The following is a 20943-nucleotide window of genomic DNA, read 5'->3' as shown; positions in this document are numbered from 1 at the left end:
GCAGGGATGCAAAATGTGCAAAGCAAAAGGGGCAAGGAGAAGGGGACTGAGGGAAGGGGAACTGAGGACGACTTCAAACTGACCCCTTTGTGGATTTTCCCAAGTACTGTATATCATAATACAGTCTATCTTTAAACACAGTAAATTTCTGGAACTCAAAATAACAGCGTGACAGAGAGGAGAAATCCAAAGGAGGTCACGCTCTCGTTTGGGCAAGACGACAGGATGGAAGTCAAATAAAAGCAGGTAAAAACAAATATAAAATCAATATGGTGGAAGGGCGTCAGTTAGTCAATGAGTGGAACTCCGTGATCAGTCACGCAACTTAAAGTTAATAAAAAAAAATATATATATATATACGGACAAACACAGAGACAAGGAGGGTGAAATGGAAAGATTTAGCATGGTGAAGTCAGATATGAAATAAAATGACCTAACATGCAGATTAAGTTGAAATAAAGGTACTAAACTATCAAGTATGTATTAAATAGGTAAAGTCTTGAGTAAGGAGAGACCGATTACGGCTGGCAGTTGGGGATAAATTCAATTAATAACACAAAAGCATGCTACCAGCTTCTTAAATTTCAGTGCAACCACTGATTAATATTTCCAAAATTTACAAGGCTAAATGCAAATGGCACATAATCTTGATATTACCACAAAACAGAAGGTTATTGGCATTTTTCATAACGACAAATAGAGAGTGGACACAGCTAATGTTGCTAAAATTACTCTTGAGCATGCTAATGATACGTTGAATAACCTACTGAGTTTGACGGGCTATGGTCAAACATCTAAATATCGAAATCCACATCAACAAAGCCCACAAGTGAAGGGAGTTGGGCACATTACTTTTAAGAGACAAAGTTATTATAGTTAACAAAAAATAAAGAAATAACTAAAAATAGGGTGAAATTTTTTTTTTGTAAATGAAATAAAATAAAAACAACGTTTTTTTTTTTCAAAAACAAATGAAACTACATTTTACTTTTATAAAAATAACTATATTTATGGCAAAATTGGCCTTTGTTTTGGTCTTTGTCAATTAATTTAATACATGATTTATTTAAATGCATTTATTTTGCTGTTTGGCTGTACAGAACAAGCTGTTATGACATTCTTTAAATGATTATAACCTGGGCAAGAACTAGAAAAATGTACAAACCCAACGCCTGTCCTTGCAACTTCACACCAAGTTAATATTACGCACGTGAGCTTTTTTGTGTTATTTATGCATTTTATTCAGAATTCATTTTACATCAGTCATATTTTTGGCCATTATTCCTGTAAATACTGTAGACCAGCGGTGTGAAACTCTCGGACTTGGGCATCCCTGCTGTATATATAGTATTAGATGTTCATACATTTATTTGGGTTAACCGTCAGAAGAAAACTATGATGAGGCCCGCGACAAAAATGAGTTTGACACCCTTGCTGTAGACCATCACACACTCATTTTAAATAATAATGCATAAAATAAAATGTCTCTTAAAGTCAATAATGAGAATAAGTAAGCCCAGCCATCGGTCTGCCCCCACCGGCACACTTTACAAAAAAACATTTTCTTTTTACCTTTTGACTACACTTTCGTATGGTGAGGGTGAGCTCGCTCACAACCATGTCTATACACTTCAGTGTGGGCTCCTTCAGTTTTTGGATCTGCTTTTTCACTATTGCCTCAAAAGCCAGGTCAGGGGTGAACAGACCCGTCCTGTAGAAATAGGCGGGTGGCACGGGTGACAACGTTGAAATAAATGAAATTAAAAAAGAGCCGGACAGGAAATGAAGGAGCAAAATAAGGAGGAGGAAAGAGAGTAGAAAAAGGATGGATGGGAGGCAACGTATTCCCAATGAATAAGACAAGGAGAGATGAGCGGGAAGATAAAACAGCACAGAAGGAAGAAAATCAAAGTGAGATTTTTTTTTTCGGGACAAGATGGGAGAAAGAGCGAGACGGCAGCCGTGCAAGCCACCTCTCCTGACCCCTTCCCTTTTCCACGCGCTGCATCCCAAAAATAACACGAAGCATCCCAGCAGAGGCCTCCAGCTTGCTCTTGGAAAGCTGCTGTCACGGTGGAGTTGGAATTTAGCCACACATATTTTCTTTAACAACCATCACGGCTCTTTTATGCTGCAGGTGCACGGCTGCGGTCTCACGGACACACACGTGCGCAAGTCTGGACGCTGAGGTCATTCAATATGGCTGCCAGTTACAACCAAGAAAGAAAAGTAGAGGACATTTTCTCTTCAACTATGCTGCAAATTAATGTATTTAGTAACGAAAAGCATGAGCTGCAAACAAGAATAGATGCACAAACATAGCTTTACTTGGGATCATAATGGGAATTCAATTAAACCAGTCCAGGGCCATTTTGATGATGTCAATAAAAATGATGCGTGAAAATAAATTCACTGTAACTTATATAAAATAACAAACAAAAATGATTACACATGTTGGGGGAATTTAAACCAAGGGCTCTATTTTTGTGACCAGCATAAATCCTGCGAGCATGTGGCCTATCTCTGAGGCGGAATTTCACAAACATAGGCAGGTCGGCGGATCTGCGAGAGGGAGGTCTGCACTGCTGTGAGAGTGATCACAGCTGACTTCAATTACGGCCAATCAAAATGGCTCTTTTCATTCCGTCAGTGGGTTTGATGCCTGCTATAAAAATATTTATGAAAGAAATGTTTTGAGTTAGACCAGCTGTCTACCCTGTGTTGGCTAGTTAGACATGGTCTGAGCAGGCACCAAATCTGAGTACCAAATTAGCACTCCACCAGGTGCGTCACCAAGAGACCCTTTCTGCGCCGCAGGCCCGCCCGGTGGAGACCGGCCTGCCATATTGCCCCCACTGTAAATTAAATCGTCCTTCCCTGACAGCCATACATTCACAACTCAGCGGCCATACTTTTTTTTTTTTTTTTTTTAAATCCCCATCAGCACACCTCTATACAACAGGACAGCCTGTCCAGCAAAACGCAAAACAAGCCAAGGAGGCTGGAGCGAGCAGCGAGTTCACGGGAGAATAGGGAGAGTGAGTGACACCGGCGGGTCTTTGCAGACAAAGGACACACAAAATAACAACAAAAAAAAAAAAATGCTAGCCACCGATTACTACATTTGTTTACCTTTTTGGTACACTGTCTAACAGTATTGACTAGCTCAGACATGACCATATCCACACATTTGGTGCAAGGCTCTTTAATCTTCCCAATCTGCCTTTTCACAATGGTCTCAAAGGCCATATCCGGAGTGAAGAGACCAGTTCTGCTCGTCAGAACCGGCCACGCAGACAAGAAAGAAAAAAAGTTGGACGAGAGAGAAGAGTGTTAATTATCATGAAAGTTATCCCCCCCCCACAAGTCAAGACAACAAGCGTAAAGGACTCACTGCACTTTTCTCACGTGCTGAAGACAAAATGTGATTACAGTCAATGATGCTCAAGGACAATACACTTCATACACACAGAAGGTGAACACAATTACGCCATGAGCAAAGTCACCACCCTGACACCATTTTACTTTCCAGAGCGCTCATTTAGGGCAACACGATGGATGTTAATACGTCTGCCTCATAGTCGAGGGTCCATCAGTAGACGCCACTGGCCACCCCACTACTCCGTCATCATCAGTCCGTCGTTATTTCAGGCCGGCCCAGTTCGTCAGTCGTCAATCTGTCACCCGGCATTATTTTAACTGTGCTTCCGTCATCACTAAATTACAGTATGTTATCACTATTTTAGGACCCCCAGTAAAAAAATTGTTTACAAGGGTAGCAGGCTAAAAGCCACACTTTTTTTTTAATTTAGAAAACGTTTGGACCACTTTAAACTAAAAAATATGAATTCTTATAATGATCACTACTCTTCTACTTGCTTCTCCTCCATAGTTAAACACAGCATAGTTTTCCAGCCTATTTCGGTCCTTGGTGCCCTACTAATTAGGTAGCCAATAAAAACGCCACTGCATCTAATTTATCACGTTGACCTTTGTGGTTACCTTCGTGATGCTGGATTGATGTAACGGAGGTGACTAAGCTAATGGAGTGAAGTAGGCGGTGAATGTGAAGTTCATATGACGTAGAGGTGAGCGTAAGGACGAACTTGCCTGATGCCGTGGATGTTCTTGATGGCGTAGCTGATCTCCTTGCGGAGCTCCTTTTCGTCAAACTCCATCTGAGAGGGAGGTCACAATGTCGTCATGCTTTTGTTGACATGGTCGCAAATTCAAAAAATTAGACAAACCTTGACCAACTCGAAGGGGAAGCGCTCATGGAAGATGCGGTTGATCTTGGCGCCGCCAGACAGCTCGGCAGTGTCGATCTGGTCCCCGGAGCCTTCGATGCACTTCTCAAAATCCACAGAGAACTGCTGCACCATCCTGCCATGTACACATTGGAGTTTTGTCACACACTTGTCTAAAAATCGATGAGTGCCTAACAAACACAAATGCAAGTTGCGATATTGTCGTTGCAGTATTGACAGAGAAAGGACAGTAGGAAGTATACACACTACCCCTGAGAAAAATAATCAGTCATCCACCAATTGTTAAGATTTGTGTTACTGAGTAAGCTTGTTGTAAATAATTTTGTGACAATTTATGACATTTATTACATCTGTCTTGTTCTTGATTTCAGAGACAGCCACTGATGTCAGACCAATAAATCCACAATATTCCCATAATACAACTCACTGAAGCAGAGCCTTGGTCTTGCGAGACGGATCGTCGGGCCTAAAGTTCTTGTACTCCTCCACTTCCTTCTCGATGGAAAGGAGCTGGCTTTGCAACTTGGCCCGCAGAGCTGGCAGCGTGTCCCGGATATGGTTGGTGAGTTGCTATGCAATTTAAAAGTCAGAATTAGATGATATCCTGCAGTTATGTCAGGTCTTCTGCTTCTTGACCCACCTGGTTCAGGATTTTCTGCAGGTACGCCGTGCCCATGCGGTCTGCTAGGTGCCTGTAGGAAGGGTGAGAGAGAAAGAACTTCCTCTCGGCACCCAGGGCGGCCGTGATATCTTTCCTTCCATCGATGTCCTTTTGGCTTCGGTTGACCACACCGATGTAGCCTTGACACAATAGACAATAATTCCATAGAGGCTGCTGATGAGAATGCCAGACGTTGTTGGTTTTATTCATTTTTCTTCCAAACATTTCAAGGCTTTAAAAAAGGTGCTCCATAATATTAAGCACGGCCGTATTTTAGCATTAGATTAAAGAATATAAATAATAGTGTATGGGGGTGTGGTGATCTAATATGAGTATACAAAATAAATATGTATATAAATAATTGGGATGATTTTGTGTGCCCGACTAAGACTTTTAAGAAATGCAAAGAGAAACTAGGTGAGTTCAGGTCAAGCAGATCCTGTTTCACTTCCGCTTGATTTTCCTGATTGTTAAAAGCGACTTTGCTACTAATGCAGCCAGCAGCTTTGTAAACATGAGCAGACAGACACACAAGGAGAGAGGGAGGTGGGGGGTAGACACAGAAATAACACAGGCTATGGAAAATATTAAATGTGCGGGTGCAAACCAAAGTGCAAGCGGAAAAGAAAAGTACAGCATCAGCATATTGCAAAACCACTCTTTTATTACCATCCCTTTCTTTTTTTTTTCCCCTTTTTCATCAATTTTTTGGGGTTTTAAGGTTTGTGCTGAACTGCCTTGCCACCACAAGAGGGAATCAGTGGGTCACAGGTCCTGAAAAATGGTGAGCGTGTGTGTGTGTTTTAACACCTCGTCTGAGCGGAAGCAGCTTATTCTCCAGAATGTCCTTGGCATCCGTTCCTTCGTCCATGAGGTCCAGTTTAGTAATAACGCCGATGGTCCTCATACCTACATATGCACATGGAAACACACACACACGCATATTTCTACTCATATCTAGGGACCAGCAAAAAGTCTAACTTTGACAATATTTTAGAAGTCATTTACTGATTATATTTTATGTATGTATCATAATATTATATCATAAATGTCATTCTAATAGTGCACATCAGTATGGTAATCTAATCTAGATGGTAAAACACGCACATTAGGTTCACTGAAGATTCTAAATTATTCATAGCTGTGTGTGTGAAGAGTTGTATGGCTGTATGTGTCCTGTGATTAAGTGGAGACCAGGCCATATGGTTATACTCCTCCTCTCACTCAAAGTCATCTGGAACAGGTTCCTCTTATCCATAACCCTAAGGACAAGCACTATAGGAACTGGATAGATGACTGGAGGGATTTTATGTGTGTAAGCATTCACCTACCCTGAGGGTCGACCTCTTTGGCAATCTTTAAAGCGTCCGAGTTGGCCAGATCCGAGTTGGCCGGCGAAACAGCCAGCATCAGACAGTTGTCCTTGGTGACAAACTGCAGCAGCATGTCCCGAATTTGAGTCTCAATGTCAGCCGGCTGGTCGCCCACGGGCACTTTGGTCATGCCAGGCAAGTCCACCAGTGTCAGATTGAGCACTGCCAGAGGATAATATGAAAACATTTCAAGAATATATTTGACTCTATTATAATTCTTGTAGACAAAAGAGGGCCCTACCGTGAGGGGAATACACTCGCAAGTTGATAGGAACGGGGGAGATGCCCTTGTTGGCGCCTGTTATACGGTCAGTCTCAGCCTCGATCTCCTGACGAACCTCATCAAAATCTGTGAACTTTTTTCCCTTACAGTGCAGGAACTCAGCATACTCTGAAAAACATAGAAGGGAGCGAGTCAAAAGATGCTGTTCATTTTCAATATTACAGTACCGCAACAGTCTGTAAAATAGACTAGTATAACATATTCCTGATTGAACAGACAAACAAAAAATTTTGTGTATTAAGATGTAATACCTTTACTGTCCACTAGATGCTAGTACCTTATGGTGTTTTGTTTCTGTTTTGGGTATGACTATTGTATTTATTCTCACCCGTGGGAGCGTTCATCAGCTGCAGAACTAAAGGACGACGAGTCACGATGCCAGAGCCACGTGGAAGAAAATCCCTACAACAAAACAATAATATGTGAGATGGTGATCTAACATTCAGGTAGTGATTTCTTTTACATATTTGCATATTCCATATCTACACAGCATATTCATTTTGCCATGGTGCAAAAACAATCTAGGCTTGTAAATTTGCAAACATGTCTAGTCGTGCTGGTAAATATGTTTCTAGTGCCAACATCTTCCTGCAGGGCTTCATCTATTATGTAACAGCAACACAAACTCCCTGTGAGTGTGTTTGTGTGTGTGTGTGTGTGTGTGTGTGTGTGTGTGTGTGTGTGTGTGTGTGTGTGTGTGTGTGTGTGTGTGTGTGTGTGCGTGTGTGTACGTGTGTGTGTGTGTGTGTGTGTGTGTATGTGTGTGTGCGCCTCTACCAGCTAACATGACAATTCAAAACATCTTTACATGTGCATCCTTTGCATTTTATGCTTCAATTACACTTGAGCACAATGGCAACCAGCAAAAGAATCGTTAGTCCATTTTTTAATTGCGCTTGTTTTCATTGGGGTTGTGGGTGACCTGGGGACTGAACAGATACGTGAACCCCCTGGCAAAATTTACATCATCCGCCTGTGGAGTTCTGCTTGCAGTTCGTTATAAACCTACCGTATTTTCCGCACTATAAGGTGCACCGGATTATAAGGCGCACCTTCAATGAATGGCCCATTTTAAAACTTTATAAGATATATACATTTGGCCCGCGAGCCGGACTTTGGACACACCTGGCTCAATATTGGTCCATATATAAGGCGCACCTGATTATAAGGCGCACCTGATTATAAGGCGCGCTGTCGGCTTTTGAGAAAATTGGAGGTTTTTAGGTGTGCCTTATAGTGCGGAAAATACGGTACTTTGCCTCATCAGCTTCTCTTTCCACCATGTGAAGGACTGTGTAGCTCTCGCATGCAGATGTTAAAGGGAGTGAGAGGGGCTGCTATGATTGGCGGCAAACCAAGTGGGCTGTTTTCACGCCCACAACGGTGCAATATGCATGTTTTCAACCATACTAAACTGTGTGCATCTGTAAAAAATAACAAAATTTGGTCTAGCATGCCTGCGTGGATTTAGACCGGCCTTCAGTTTGATGCAGTCTAATTTTACGCCACATCAACCACAATAATACAGGTATTTATATTAAAGCCTTTCTGACACCGTCAATCACAACTGAGCTTTATTGCCTTCATAAAGACTTTCGATTGTAATTGTGCAGGCGTGCCCAATGTTGTGGCATGCAGCCTCTGACCTCATGCATGTGGAGTCAATGAAAAGGCAGGTTGCTCTGCAGTGGATGCGCAGATTAACGCTGAGCCAATGTGGGAAGATAGCGAGCGAGATTAGCGTTAATCCTCTGAAGCTCTCCTCTTCTGTCCAACACTCCTGTACATACTTTGTGACATGTTTTGATATTTTTGCCATTTGATATGTGAAAACAGCCACATGAATACAACAATGTCAATACGGAAGCTTTATCATCTACTGTCCAAGAACCACGTGAAAGTTTATAATGAAATGAAACCAATTCATTTGTATGCAAACTATTCTCCTGATGTTTTATAGGAGCAAAACAAAATGAGAGAAGAATGAGCGAAGCTGCTACAATTCGTCACAATGCCTCAGGCTGTCACTGGCTACATTATGTAATATGTGAACACTAAGGCTACGTCACATAGGCGTAATCGCCACGATGGGGGGATGGAATAGTGATGGCGGCTTAAGTCATTTATATGTGAATAACTATGTGAGAGCTCTTGCAATCACTGAAGCCATTAAACCAACTTGATTGGCTTTCTCCATTCAGATACAAGAGACGTCATAAAATGTGTCACTATCATTAATCAGTAACAATGACCAGTCTCATACCTGAGCGATGTGTGTCTCAAATCTTTTGATTGAAAATTTTAGAAAGAACAGTGTAATTTAAAATAAGAAATTACTCTTGGTTAAATATTGGGAAAATGTCAAATAAAAATCTAATTAGTATTAAATTTTTACATTATTTTAATATCTGGAAAATTAAAATATGGCAAATTCATGTATTTTTGAACACACTGATTGTTTGTGTTACCTTGACAATAAATCATGTTTTCAGACCACAAGGCCCAAAATTACAGTAATGTAATTGATGTCAATTAAAACTATAATCACAATATAAAGAAATTGTTCAATTATCACTCTGACACAGTCATCAATCAAAACTGAGCATTATGATCTTTATAAGGGCAGACAATTAAGATACAGCTTTTGTATTGAATATGAATAAAGTACATGTGTACCTAATATTTTGTCTCGTCCGTGAACTGAGACGTCTCCCTGCCATTATGCGCATTATCCCCTATGCTTTCCTTATTGATTGTGCTGACTGGAAGCTGCAGCCTTTTTCCGGACAGGAGCCAAAATAAAACAAACAAAGGAAGTGTTCCCTGGCTTCACAATGCAGTTGTTAGCCGTAAAGAAGAAAACAGCTTCATGATGGCACATTGAGGCAAAAACTGTGTTTTAAGCTGATAACATATTGTAAATGCACCACAATGAGCCACCGGGGAGGAGGGGTGGGGTGTCAAGATGGAAGGATGAGAGGACACGCAATGTCACTGAAACGGAACTATCGGACACACACGCACAAACACTGCATAGCATGATTTTTGCGTTTGCGTCATAGCTCAATTCAGATTTCAAATCTTCGCATGCTCGTGTCATAATGTTTCACATTTTCCCTCTTCAACTCTCAGCATGATCGTAGCTCCCTCGGGTAATGGCGCCGTAATTAGGCAGAAGCTGTTGCCATGACTACAGAGACGAGCAAGAGAGAACTGCACAATAATGAAACGCACACGGCAATCAGGCCCAGATGTGATTTTTGTCTTTTAAACGCCAACATAATAGTTTTGAAATAAATCAATCAAAATGCGAGTGAAATGCTTAGCTCTACCCATCCATCAATGTTCTGTGTTTTGATTCAAGAAAGAATATTGTATTGGTTTGAGACAGTTGAATAACTTTTCATTAGTTAGCTTCATTCAAATCTTAATTGTATGCTGAACACTTTGTAAATCAAATCTACAAAATTGCCCTTAAAAATTAAACAGAAGGCAGCGTTATGCCATGTAAACAGCATCACCTATTCTACCTGCTAAATCGAGGATTACCCCTTGTGGCCATGTGGTTATGCACAGTGATAATCTGCTGCCAAACAAATGTGCATGGAGGCAATGTAGAGGGCATGTTTGCAACTAATGAGATATTAAACCTAAATCAATTAAAATTTCAAATAATCAGCTTCAGGGGGTGGATTTATGTCTGTTAAATGGGATTAAATTGGGGTGCTTCTGCACTAGCTTGAAGCTAAAGCATCGCGCGCACAGTCTGACCTTGAATCATTTATAAACATTACAGGCACCACACATGGACAGATGTCCTTAAATAAAGGTGCTGTGTTGTCGCCTGAGCGCTGCTGCTTAAGCTTCACTCATACCAAAAGGAGACCAGATGGAGGGCCTGAGCCGGACTGGCTCAAAGCTTAGGTGGACTCTCTCTTTCCCTGTCTCTATTCCTTTCTGACTACAAGGTCATAACACATCAACATTGACTACCGTGCTGTGGTTTTGCATCATTTTTATCATTATAAGACAAATCTATGTGAGTGACGCAAACAATTCTGCTCAGTCGAGATTAAAATAGGATGGGGGAGAACAAAATGGTAGCCGCAGAGACAACAAACACCCTGTTGTAGCTACAATTAAAACTGCTAATTATGAGTGACTGTGGCCAGATCAAACGCTCTGGTGGGCAATACACAGCCCACGTGCTTCTGGTTGCACCACTGGTCTTGTGACAGGTTCTATAAGGCTCTAATGCTCTGTGAACCAATATGCGGCAGGTGAGGTTACACATAAACTCCACAAGGGATAAATGCAAGAAAATGATCATCTTCTTGATGCATTGTATGCAAATGTAATGTCGGTATATTAAATGATGTGGTAGCATTATAAAATGAGGAGAGCAAAGGAGGAGTGGGAGGAAGAGGATAAGGGGGGATGGGGACTATGCATGCATGGTGCCTTCAATGGAGTAAATGTTTTAAATACACTTACTTGCCCACGAAGTTCTCCAACACGGAGCTTTTCCCCGCACTCTGTCCGCCCACGACAGCGATCTGAGGCAGGTCCAGGTTGGCATTTTGGCCGATTGCGGAGAAGGCATCCTGCATGCGGTTCACCAGGGGGATCAGATCCTCCATGCCCCGGTTCCCCATTGCGGCCTAGTGAACGGTCCTCGACGGATGTATTTAGAGCGATTTTCCCTGTTTAATTTGATGCGAGCTGCGACCGAGCCCCGCGTTGCGTTACCGTCCCTGATGCGCTTCTCCACCACCGAGCACCGCAGGAGGGCGGGGGAGATAAGAGCGAGGATGAGCTCGCCTTCTATTTCCCCTGAAAACCTGCCAGCATGTAGTTCTCAAAAGTCGCCGCTTGGTGGCCACAGTGCTCTGCTTACAGCTTTGCTTTATAACGTGACGAATGACTATGGGAATGACTCAACCTTAAAATCTCTTAAATGCAACAACAGCGCATTTTGTTAACACCAATATAATATCTGATTTTCAATACAGGGTGGGCCATAAATAGCCATTCACTATTAAATAATTTCTTTTAGCGGTAAACATGTTTAATGGTAAATAATATAGGTACAAAAAATAGTTTAATCAGAGATGGCATTGCGTCTCTGAACATATTTTAAACGTGGATTTAATTTTTATTTAAGATATTTTCATTTGATTTGTTTCATCTTTCACCTATGAAGCTTGTGCATGACGTATTTTACCATGAGTTTAAATTATAGATATGAAAAAGAAGTAGGGAGGCAAAGAAGGAAAAGATCCCGGGACTAAAGTGATCAAAAGAGTTGTTTGAATGTAGCTACTTTTGGCGTATTGCTGCTATCTTTTGTAATGACTGCAGTGCAGATCTGTCCATGGTGCTGAATTGCAAGTTACATGGACAGGAACACGTTTTTAATTTTTAACACTTAAAAGAAAATATGTTATATCAGTCTATGTAGCGTCCTGCGTTTTACATGATGACTGACTACTTGAAAAGGCATTTCTGAGGCTAAAATGGCTAAATCCATCCATCCATCATGTCACAAAATAGGCAACGCAGGAACTTTCCTTTTTGGAGGCCACCGCTAGAGGGCACCAAAGCCCAGTCGAAGAACAGCTCTTAAAGCTGTATAGGCAGCCGCATTGAGGTCGCAATTACGGTGCCGTTTTCTTTCAATGCTATAGTTAACATTCATCGTTGTTTCGTCGTCTTGTCTCACTATTAAGAAGGTAAGTCGGGACAACGTGTCCAAGAGATCTAACATAAAGGATTCGAACCATGGTCATTACGCGAGGTTTAGCTAACTGACTGCATTCGGCCATTGAGCGGCGTCCAATGTTAGCTCTGTTTATAATTCTCGTAGCGGCGCTGTTCTAGTCTCTTTTCTACCTTGTCGCCATTTGACGACATTTTTGTGTAGTGCATGCCTGTTATTTATGTCTAAGGTGCTTCGTTTTGTTGCCTTAGGTAGTAAAGGAAAGTAAACTTAGCGCTTTGTGTTAGCTCGCTTGCTTCCGTTAGCTAGTTGTCGTCGCGACCTATGAAAGCGACCTGTTGTGTCCCTGGAGGTGGCTGTCATTGAAAGTTGGCCACTTAGCATTTAGCCTCTTTTGCTTTTCAGAAGCTCTGATAACCTTTTGACGTAAAGGAAGGCAACCGGAGCTCGCTATGTTCAATCCCCACACCCACCAACAGCAGCAGCAACAACAGCAGCAATTCCACCAGCACCTGCGGCAGCTACAACAACTTTTCCAGCAGCAACCCCCGCCCCCGCCTCCACCGCCGCCTCCACCGCAGCAGCCGGCTCCGACTCACCATGTCGGCCATCACCATCACCAGACACCACGGTGAGCCTTTCGACGCGACCCCGGGGCTTTGCATGAGGCCTTTGGGTAAACGAGTTGTCTGAGTTTAGTTCACTGCAGCTCTTACATTTTTATTCATTGCATTGTAGTTATTGAACCATTCATTTTATTCATTTACTTAAGGTTAAAACAGTACTTTATACTAAAATAATGTCACTGGATTGCAAGAATAACGTTAGAATAATGTAATAAAATAATTTTTAAAACCTACTACCTTAAAAACAGTTTTTAATTTTGTTTTCAGCACGTAAAATGTAAGTGTTTATTTGAGTGTCTTATTTGTTAGCATTGTTTAACTTTATTGCACTTCAACACCATTTTGAAACAGGTTTTTGTTTTTAAATTTGTAAGTTTCAATTGTCAATGTTTTATCTTTGATTTGCAGCTATACATATTACTTGGTTATGCCTGTGGTAGTTTTTCAGGAGTATCAAAATTGTATTAAGCTGAAATAGTTTAAGAAAGAACTAATAACTTGACAAAAAAAGCCCTAAAATAAAGTTTTAACTCATAATATTGTTATTGAACACTCATGATCCAAAGGTAATACAATCAAGTAAATGAAGAAAATATCATTAAAATAAAGTTAGTTTTGTGAGTTCAAAAATTTGTAATCAATGAGTATGTGAACCAATTTTTTTTTTTGCCAGAGCCATCCCCGTGCCTTCACATACCCCGCCTCCGCCTCCTAGAATGGTCAACCTGTGCCAGGCGACCCAGACCACCATAATCAGCCCCAATCCCATGCTGCAGGGAGCCTTAATGATGCAGCAAATGCAGGGTGAAGACCAAAGATGAAAAACATCTCTTACCCTTTAACATATGTATGTCATGTATCATGTTATATTTCTTTAGGTAACATGCGGGGCTTTGGGATGGCCGGACAGCAATTCCGTCAATTCTTCACAGCGGCAAACAGGTCTCTGCTGGGGCCGGTTCCAATTGGCATGGCGATGAAGTCCCCCGTCATGGGTTTCCCCGCTCCTGCTCGGTCCTACCACCCTCACCCACGCTACTACAATAATGCCATACACGCCACCAACGCAGCCGTCACCAGCGCAGCCACCACCACTAGTGCGACCACCGCCTCTTTGGTTACCACCACCAGCACGGTAACACCTCTAAGAAAAAATATTGTCAATGATGTCATAAAAATGCCATAACCTTTTCTTTGTGGGATGCTTTTGCTTCCCACCAGGACAAGAAGAGTGACAGCGTGCAGATGGCGGACGAAAATACAGCTGAGATTGCAGGAGTAAGCAAGGCCGGGGAGACTGAAACAGGTAGATGTGGAATCCAGGAAGTAATGCTTGTTTTTAAAAGAAAGTGTCCGTGTTGACCATACAATGCAAGTATTATGATAAACATGGTCTCTCTCTCTCGAAAACGGCGCATCATTGTCTCTATAAAGACAAAAATCTTGATTGTATACCCTTTACTGCAACCCACAGATGATGTTGCGGAATGGGCGGAGGGAACTGAGCAGAGCTTTGAGGAACATCTTGAAGAACCTACGGCAAAGAGGCAGAGAATGGAAGAAGGGTGGGGCAAAATTTTCAATTGCAGTAATGCAAAATTATTACTGCAGTTTCATATTTTTCTCCTCCTTTGTGCCCAATCAGATCAGAAGAGCCTCAAGAGGATGCCGTTCTCACCACTGCAGATTCTGATGGCAATATTCTCTCCATAGAATGTAACACACAAGGCAGCCAGCTTGATGGTAAATTATACTTGTGCACCAACATGAATGAAAAGTCTATTGGTGGACTAAATTCTTTCATCTTTCTGTTTACAGGCTGCCTCCTTCCTACACTGGGTTCAGAAATGGAGGAAAGCCACGCCACGGAGATAGCTGATGATGAGCCGTCAGACAAACAGGAAGCGGAAGGCAATGCTGCAGAAGGTGCCAACAAGTTCTACTGCTACCTCTGCACCGTCACCTGCCATAGTCAGGAAGTAGGTCAAACATCAGTTAATACTCAGTCAGCTAACAGCTGCTCTTTCACCATCTTTTTGTGTGTGTGTTTTTTAAGAACTTCCGGAGTCATATGAACAGCGTTTCCCACCAGCAGAGGATGATGGAGATTCAGCACATGAGCAACGCCTGCCTGGTCACACTGCTGCCGCGACTGCACGAGACCCTACAGGGGACCAGTAAAGACGGGTATGTATATGCTGGCACATTTGTGCCTTGGGAGTCTTCCGTACTATAATTACTGTCTGTTTTTTTCCTCCAAAGAGACAAAAAAGTAGATAGGCAGCGTTGGTGTGGAACCTGCTGCGCTCACTACTCCACCAGCATCTCGGACCATCGGCGCACAGCGGAGCACAAAGTAACTTTTACTGTTGGCATACTATGCACCGTATTTTTGTTTACGTCATTATTCCATAACAGGTCAATTTGATAAAGCAAATCAGATTAAGATGTGGTTCACTGTACAGTATTTAAAAGCATGCAATTTTGTGCTCAATTCCGCCTTCTACTGGTTGTTTTAAAACATTGCGCAACATAACGTTGCCCATAGGAATTCAACACATGGTTGACAAAACTCTTAACATATAAAATATGATACGTAAACTTTCCTGTCCTCCTTTCTTCAGGTTGCGAGCCGAGCAGTTGTGTCATCTTGCAGCCTCTGCAGTAAACACTTCAGGAGCTCCAAGATATTTGTGGCTCACTTGCAGTCCCAGGAACACCGTCAAAGATTAGAGAAGGTATCCGAGTGCATTCCTCATAGAAGGCATCAACAAGGGCTGGGCGTTAAATTGAATCTATTTTTCTTTTTATTATTATTATCTGAAACATTGATACAAAAAACATCTGGCATTTTATCTTAAGGCCATATCACCCAGCCCTTAGTCAAACATTTGACAATGGTCCTTTACCGCCGCCATGTTTGTCATCAGCTTCAGGAGAACGAGAGCTCTGGCACCTCATCCAAGCTGCTGGACATCGACGGCTTTGAGATGGAAGAAGAAAAGGACGAGGTGGATGACAGACTTGACTCAGATGAAGAAGACTCCCCTGAGACCCAGGTCCTTTTTTGTTGCTTCTCATGATGAATACGTCAAATCATATCTTGTAAACTTAGCATCGACTTCCTGTGGCAGGATGGATTGAGCTCGTGTAGAGAGGTGACGCTGCAGGACATGACGAGTGACGAGCAGTATGAAGCCGACACCGTCTACGGTGAGCCACGTGTTGACAATTGATTTGTGATACACGTAAATAGGGTCACATCAAGACCGGTCCACCCCCTAAAAATATGCGGCGGAGCTTAAAAAAAAACAAAAAAGTTTCCACTTTAGGTGCTAAACTTTTTTTTTTTCTGATTTCCATAGGGTCCAGCTTCTTTGTGCCAGTGGCTGGTTTCATCTGCCGACTCTGCAACAGATTCTACCATTTTGACTCATCGGCTTTACACACACACTGCAAATCCCTCAAGCACTTTGACAACCTCAAGGTAAGCTAAGTCATCATCTTAGGGTGATGGGGTGATTGTGGCATTTTGACATGCTATTATGATGAGAGAAAACGTCTTTTTGTACTGTCCGTCCTCAGAGACACAAAGAATCGTTGGCCGAAAAATGTGACAACACTGAAAACAGCAACCACGGGATTTTAACGGGACCACCCACAGACTCCCCGGGGGAAAATAGTGGAGGGTCAGTTTCAAATATCAGCAGTTCACTTGGGACAGAAAGCCTGCTCCAGGACAAAGCGGAGGAGCCCAACACTTGCCAAGCATCGAACGCTCCGTCCGAGCTCCCCGCTAACAGCACAGATCCGCCAACCTCCGCTGACAACACCAATGAAGAAGACGACAACGAAAATGCTTTGCAGAAGCCTAACATCAGACGGAGGTCCAAAAGGGCCAGTAACAGACGTTGAACGATGGGTGAGAGACATGATTTTTTTTTTTTTTTTCCCTTCAAGTTTCAAATTCAATGGCAGAGTATGACAAGAAAGTTGGACAGCACAATTACAAGGTGAGACAAATTAGCCCAAACCCATTGAGATATTGAAATATTAAACATATGTTTAGGACGTTTGTTTTAGTCACACCTTAAAGGGGGCCTTCCATCATAAATTTTTCCCTGTGCTTTATACCGGTTTATATATCTTTTCAATCAGACTAAAGTGTACATTTAGAAGCAGCTGAGGAACAGCTCCATCCCTACTCAGAAGTATATGTGTAGCATGAGTGAATAATGTGCCAAACCCAGCATAATTCTGGACCGACCGCTGAATTGAATTCTAACAAAGTGAAATGAAGCCACACTGAAGCGAAGCAACCAAAAAATACTCACATTGATGCAGCCATCACTTGAGAAAAGCTGTTTTTTTAGATTAAATTGAGCACAATGCACACCGCATCTGACTTCACTGAACGACTTCTTTTCTCCTCCATTTTTTTGTTTGCCAAGCAATCACCGTATTTTCAGACTAAAAGTCGCTCCGGAATATAGGTCGCATTAGCCATAAAATGCACAATAACGTGAAAAAAACATATAAGTCGCTCCGGAGTATAAATCGCATTTTGGGGGAAATTGATTTGACAAAATCCAACACCAAGAACAGACATGAACGAGCAACAACAGGCTAAACAATAGGTATGCTAACGTGACATAAATACAAACGAAGAGCTGAGAACGGGCCTGACGTAACATTCAGAGTTATTAAAAAAACTATTACATAAATAACACGTTTATATGTGTCACTCCAATTCATTAAATCCATCGATCGTCCTTTGTCAACAATGGGTGCGCGCCGCTGATGGCGCTTGCACTTCAAAATATTCCACAGGCCCATATGACGATATATAAATTATATATCAAATAACTATTATACAAGCAATAATGTTATCAAACCATCTGTGTCACTAAATCATTAAATCCATCGATCAAATTCCTCGCCCTTTGTCAACAACGCTGCGCGTGCGCCCTGACGTCAGCCTCGTCGTTATTCCACAGATCTAGTATATAACTATATTGTAGCGTTAACAAAGTACAAGGAAAGACGTGGGCTTGGTAAACGGCTCTTTATTTAACAAAACAAGAGTTCAACGAGCCAACAACTACTGAATTGTAACGATCAAAACATATACAAGTTGCTACACGAAGTAAAATATATCAAATAACTATAACATAAATAGTTAACCGCCACACGGCCCCAAGCACCGGCGCGGACTTCCATCCCCGGAGGTGGCACTTCCAGCCACGGAGGTGGAAGAGAGTTCCATAGAATAGGGCCGGGCGTGCGTAAAAGCCATGTCCGAGCCCCATCCACCGTCCCTGAACAGCCACCCGGCCGAGCACCGGCCCCCGACTTCCATCCACGGAGGTGAAAGAGAGCTCTGTAGAGTAGGACCGGACGTGCGTAAAAGCCATGTCCGAGCCCCATCCACCGTCCCTGAACAGCCACCCGGCCGAGCACCGGCCCCCGACTTCCATCCACGGAGGTGAAAGAGAGCTCCGTAGAGTAGGACCGGGCGTGCGTAAAAGCCATGTCCGAGCCCCATCCACCGTCCCTGAACAGCCACCCGGCCGAGCACCGGCCCCCGACTTCCATCCACGGAGGTGAAAGAGAGCTCCGTAGAGTAGGACCGGGCGTGCGTAAAAGCCATAATAGTTTTTCAAACCTTCTGTATCACTCCAAATCATTAAATCCTTCAAACTCTTCGTCCTTCGTGTCACTTACGAACAAAGTTGCTAATGATGCCGGTAGTACGTGGGGCCCTTCGTCATCCCGTGATCAATCTTTGTCCTTTTTGTAAACAACCGCTACGCCGTGCCGCGCTGCTGACGTCACTTGAAATTCAAATTACAGTGATCCCTTGCTACATCGCGGTTCGTTTATCGCGGTTTCACTTTTTTTGGGGGGGGAAATTTTTGAAAAAATTCACATATAAGTTGCTCCTCAGTATAAGTCGCGCCCCCACCCAAACTATGAAAAAAAAAAAAAAAATCACGATATTTTTTTGGGGGGGGCTATAGTTTTATTTACTTTATTATGGTTTTATCATATGACTTTTTGAAGGCTAAATGCATCTTCTACAAGACCTCAAATAGAGATCGGAAGCTTTCATTGAAGTCAGGAGGACGGTACAATTTACAGACTTTTTATTTTTTATTTTTTTCAATTTACCAGCCTCTCGCAAACAAGCTAAAGCCACCGAAATGCCATTTGCTGTAAAACTAAGAGACGACCGCTTCATTGTTTGAAATCAAGGCTGCTCGAATGTCATGGTGTGTTTTCACGTTGGACCATTAGTGTTTGTTAAAGACATTTTGCTAACACGTTCCTGTGGACGTTGTAAGTGATGTGTTGATATTTGGTGGAAGAAAAAAAAAAAGTTTAACAGTTTCTTTCAAGCAAACATGTTTAATTTTGGCTTCATTTTTTTTTTTTTATTATTATTCTGTTCTGAAGGTTCTAATGCATCACTTCATCCTCAACTGTCCACAAACATTTCATCCTCATTTATGGTTATTTAGAGTCATCAAGTTTTGCTCACACATGTAGCAAAGCTTGACATCACCATGGTGACTTAGCACATGATTAGCAAAGCGTTTTTTGTTCGTTTCTCACAACTGCATTTTTATTTAGCTACTGACAAAAATGAAATCAAGACTTGATGTTTTCTAAAATGTATTTTTCCGATGTCATTTTAATTTATATTAAAAACAGCCCAACAATTCCTTGCAGTGATGTATATTTTCTTTTAGACCGTATGAACAGAGAACTTTTCTACTTAAATTTGCCACATATACATATATATACACGCATTACAGATACAGGGAATGCAAGCAAAACAGGAAGCTGGCCTGTGTTACTAAGAGTCACATTTAGGGGTGGGGTATCTATATTAGGGATTTTTATGACATTTCAAATCCACTTCAAAACGTATCTTGATTCTTCTGATGATAATTGCACTAACGAGTTCCTGTTCAGTTGCAAGGCTCTCTTGTATCTTCGTTGTGGTCTACATCCGTGCCTTGCGAACAGGGGTGATCGTCCTCGGGTGGCAGATCTTCCACCTGGGCTCTAAACTCCAGCCGGGCTTGTCGATTGGATTCAAGGAGTTCATGCATTTTGCTGTTGAGGGCATCGTTTTTCTCCTCCAGCCCGTCAAGATACGAGTTGATCTGGTCCAGCATGGAGTTGATTGCTGCAAACTCTGGAAGAAAAATGTTAGATAACATTAAGTACACCTGCTCAAGAGGGGTGAGAACAGCAGGTCACACATGTATATTCGCGAGCCTTTATCTGCTGTATTTTACAAATCTGACCAATATAGTAAAATTTGCTCAAGGGTGATGAAAATTTTGTGTTTGAGAGCCACGTTTAATTCTTAAAAGGGACAAGTAAAGGAGGTCAAACTAGGAAATTATATGCCTACACGTAGTAAATTTTGTTGATTATAAAAATACATATTTTGGAGAGTCTTTATACTAAACCACACAAATTAATCAATAGGGTCACTACAATAAAGAAATACGCAAATCATAGGACAAAAAGGGTGACATTAAAACGACTCATTGGGTTTTCCTGAGGTGATTTGAAATAAAAATTCGTAAAATGACTTACCCTCGTTACTAAAGTCGTCGTCGTCCTCGATGATGCCATCGTCAATGGAAATGTCAGGATCTCCATTTGGTCCTGACATTGTGCTTTTCTTCCGTTTTTCGACGGAGGCACCAGTACAACTATTCGTTTGCTTGTCTACGAGATGTTCCAATACATCAACGCAAGGTAAAATTAGACCAAATAAGATTGTTGTAGATTAGATGAGCTTTGACGCTTTAACTCATTAGTACACTCGGCGTCAGCACAGTGTCTTGACAGTGTATTCATTTACGAAGTAACGAAGGGGATTCTGGGAGGTATATGGGCGGGACTTATTATTTTCAAAGATTGTGCAACAAGACAGATGATTTTACCTCATGTAAAATAAAATTTAAAAAAATGAAAGCAAAAATAAGTTGC

At 42.0% G+C, this 20943-nt stretch overlaps 3 protein-coding genes across 29 annotated transcripts in view; 1 reads left to right on the top strand and 2 right to left on the bottom strand.

Moving 5' to 3' along the window:
• The window catches only part of dnm1a (dynamin 1a), a 34221-nt gene extending 22203 nt beyond the window's left edge, over positions 1-12018 (bottom strand). For 7 of the 27 annotated variants that reach the window (XR_007485399.2, XR_007485398.2, XR_007485397.2 and 4 more), the window contains exons 1-10: positions 11080-11601; positions 6914-6987; positions 6544-6693; positions 6261-6464; positions 5740-5838; positions 4909-5069; positions 4696-4838; positions 4248-4383; positions 4111-4178; positions 3133-3271 (exon numbers count right to left, since the gene is read on the bottom strand). Coding sequence is in view for 24 of the 27 variants with exons in the window: in XM_049738288.2 (XP_049594245.1) it covers positions 3133-3271; positions 4111-4178; positions 4248-4383; positions 4696-4838; positions 4909-5069; positions 5740-5838; positions 6261-6464; positions 6544-6693; positions 6914-6987; positions 11080-11240 (1335 nt within the window). In the remaining 3 variants the exon portion in view is untranslated. Of the gene's footprint in view, positions 1-1572; positions 1712-3132; positions 3272-4110; positions 4179-4247; positions 4384-4695; positions 4839-4908; positions 5070-5739; positions 5839-6260; positions 6465-6543; positions 6694-6913; positions 6988-11079 lie in introns of all 27 variants that reach the window. The other 20 variants (XM_049738284.2, XM_049738282.2, XM_049738293.2 and 17 more) reach the window with 15 other exon arrangements.
• Positions 12019-12169: 151 nt separating this feature from the next.
• On the top strand, positions 12170-17328 carry ciz1a (cdkn1a interacting zinc finger protein 1a). The gene is made up of 15 exons (XM_049738294.2): positions 12170-12317; positions 12710-12935; positions 13604-13734; positions 13809-14065; positions 14152-14236; positions 14405-14495; positions 14576-14673; positions 14749-14909; positions 14987-15117; positions 15193-15286; positions 15555-15668; positions 15861-15989; positions 16065-16143; positions 16296-16417; positions 16516-17328. The coding sequence occupies exons 2-15, from the start codon at positions 12757-12759 to the stop codon at positions 16843-16845; spliced, it is 2001 nt and encodes a 666-aa protein (XP_049594251.1). The 5' UTR covers positions 12170-12317; positions 12710-12756; the 3' UTR covers positions 16846-17328.
• Positions 17329-19594: 2266 nt separating this feature from the next.
• Positions 19595-20688, bottom strand: bbln (bublin coiled coil protein). The gene is made up of 2 exons (XM_049738301.2): positions 20545-20688; positions 19595-20134 (listed from the first exon to the last, which is right to left on the bottom strand). The coding sequence occupies exons 1-2, from the start codon at positions 20621-20623 to the stop codon at positions 19905-19907; spliced, it is 309 nt and encodes a 102-aa protein (XP_049594258.1). The 5' UTR covers positions 20624-20688; the 3' UTR covers positions 19595-19904.
• Between the last annotated feature and the right edge of the window lie 255 nt (positions 20689-20943).

The sequence above is a fragment of the Syngnathus scovelli genome, chromosome 13 (genome assembly GCF_024217435.2).
Source record: "Syngnathus scovelli strain Florida chromosome 13, RoL_Ssco_1.2, whole genome shotgun sequence".
NCBI lineage: Eukaryota > Metazoa > Chordata > Actinopteri > Syngnathiformes > Syngnathidae > Syngnathus > Syngnathus scovelli.
Note: the sequence above shows the minus strand (reverse complement) of the source record. Positions and strands in the feature narration are given on the sequence as shown.

Excerpts from the sequence above, each read along its gene's own strand:
- ciz1a (XM_049738294.2), top strand. The coding sequence starts at position 12,757 with ATGTTCAATCCCCACACCCACCAACAGCAGCAGCAACAACAGCAGCAA. Across the intron at positions 12,936-13,603 it reads CACCATCACCAGACACCACG|AGCCATCCCCGTGCCTTCAC; the intron begins GTGAGCCTTTCG and ends TTTTTTTGCCAG. Across the intron at positions 14,237-14,404 it reads GGCCGGGGAGACTGAAACAG|ATGATGTTGCGGAATGGGCG; the intron begins GTAGATGTGGAA and ends TGCAACCCACAG.
- bbln (XM_049738301.2), bottom strand. The coding sequence starts at position 20,623 with ATGTCAGGACCAAATGGAGATCCTGACATTTCCATTGACGATGGCATC. Across the intron at positions 20,135-20,544 it reads CGACGACTTTAGTAACGAGG|AGTTTGCAGCAATCAACTCC; the intron begins GTAAGTCATTTT and ends TTTTTCTTCCAG.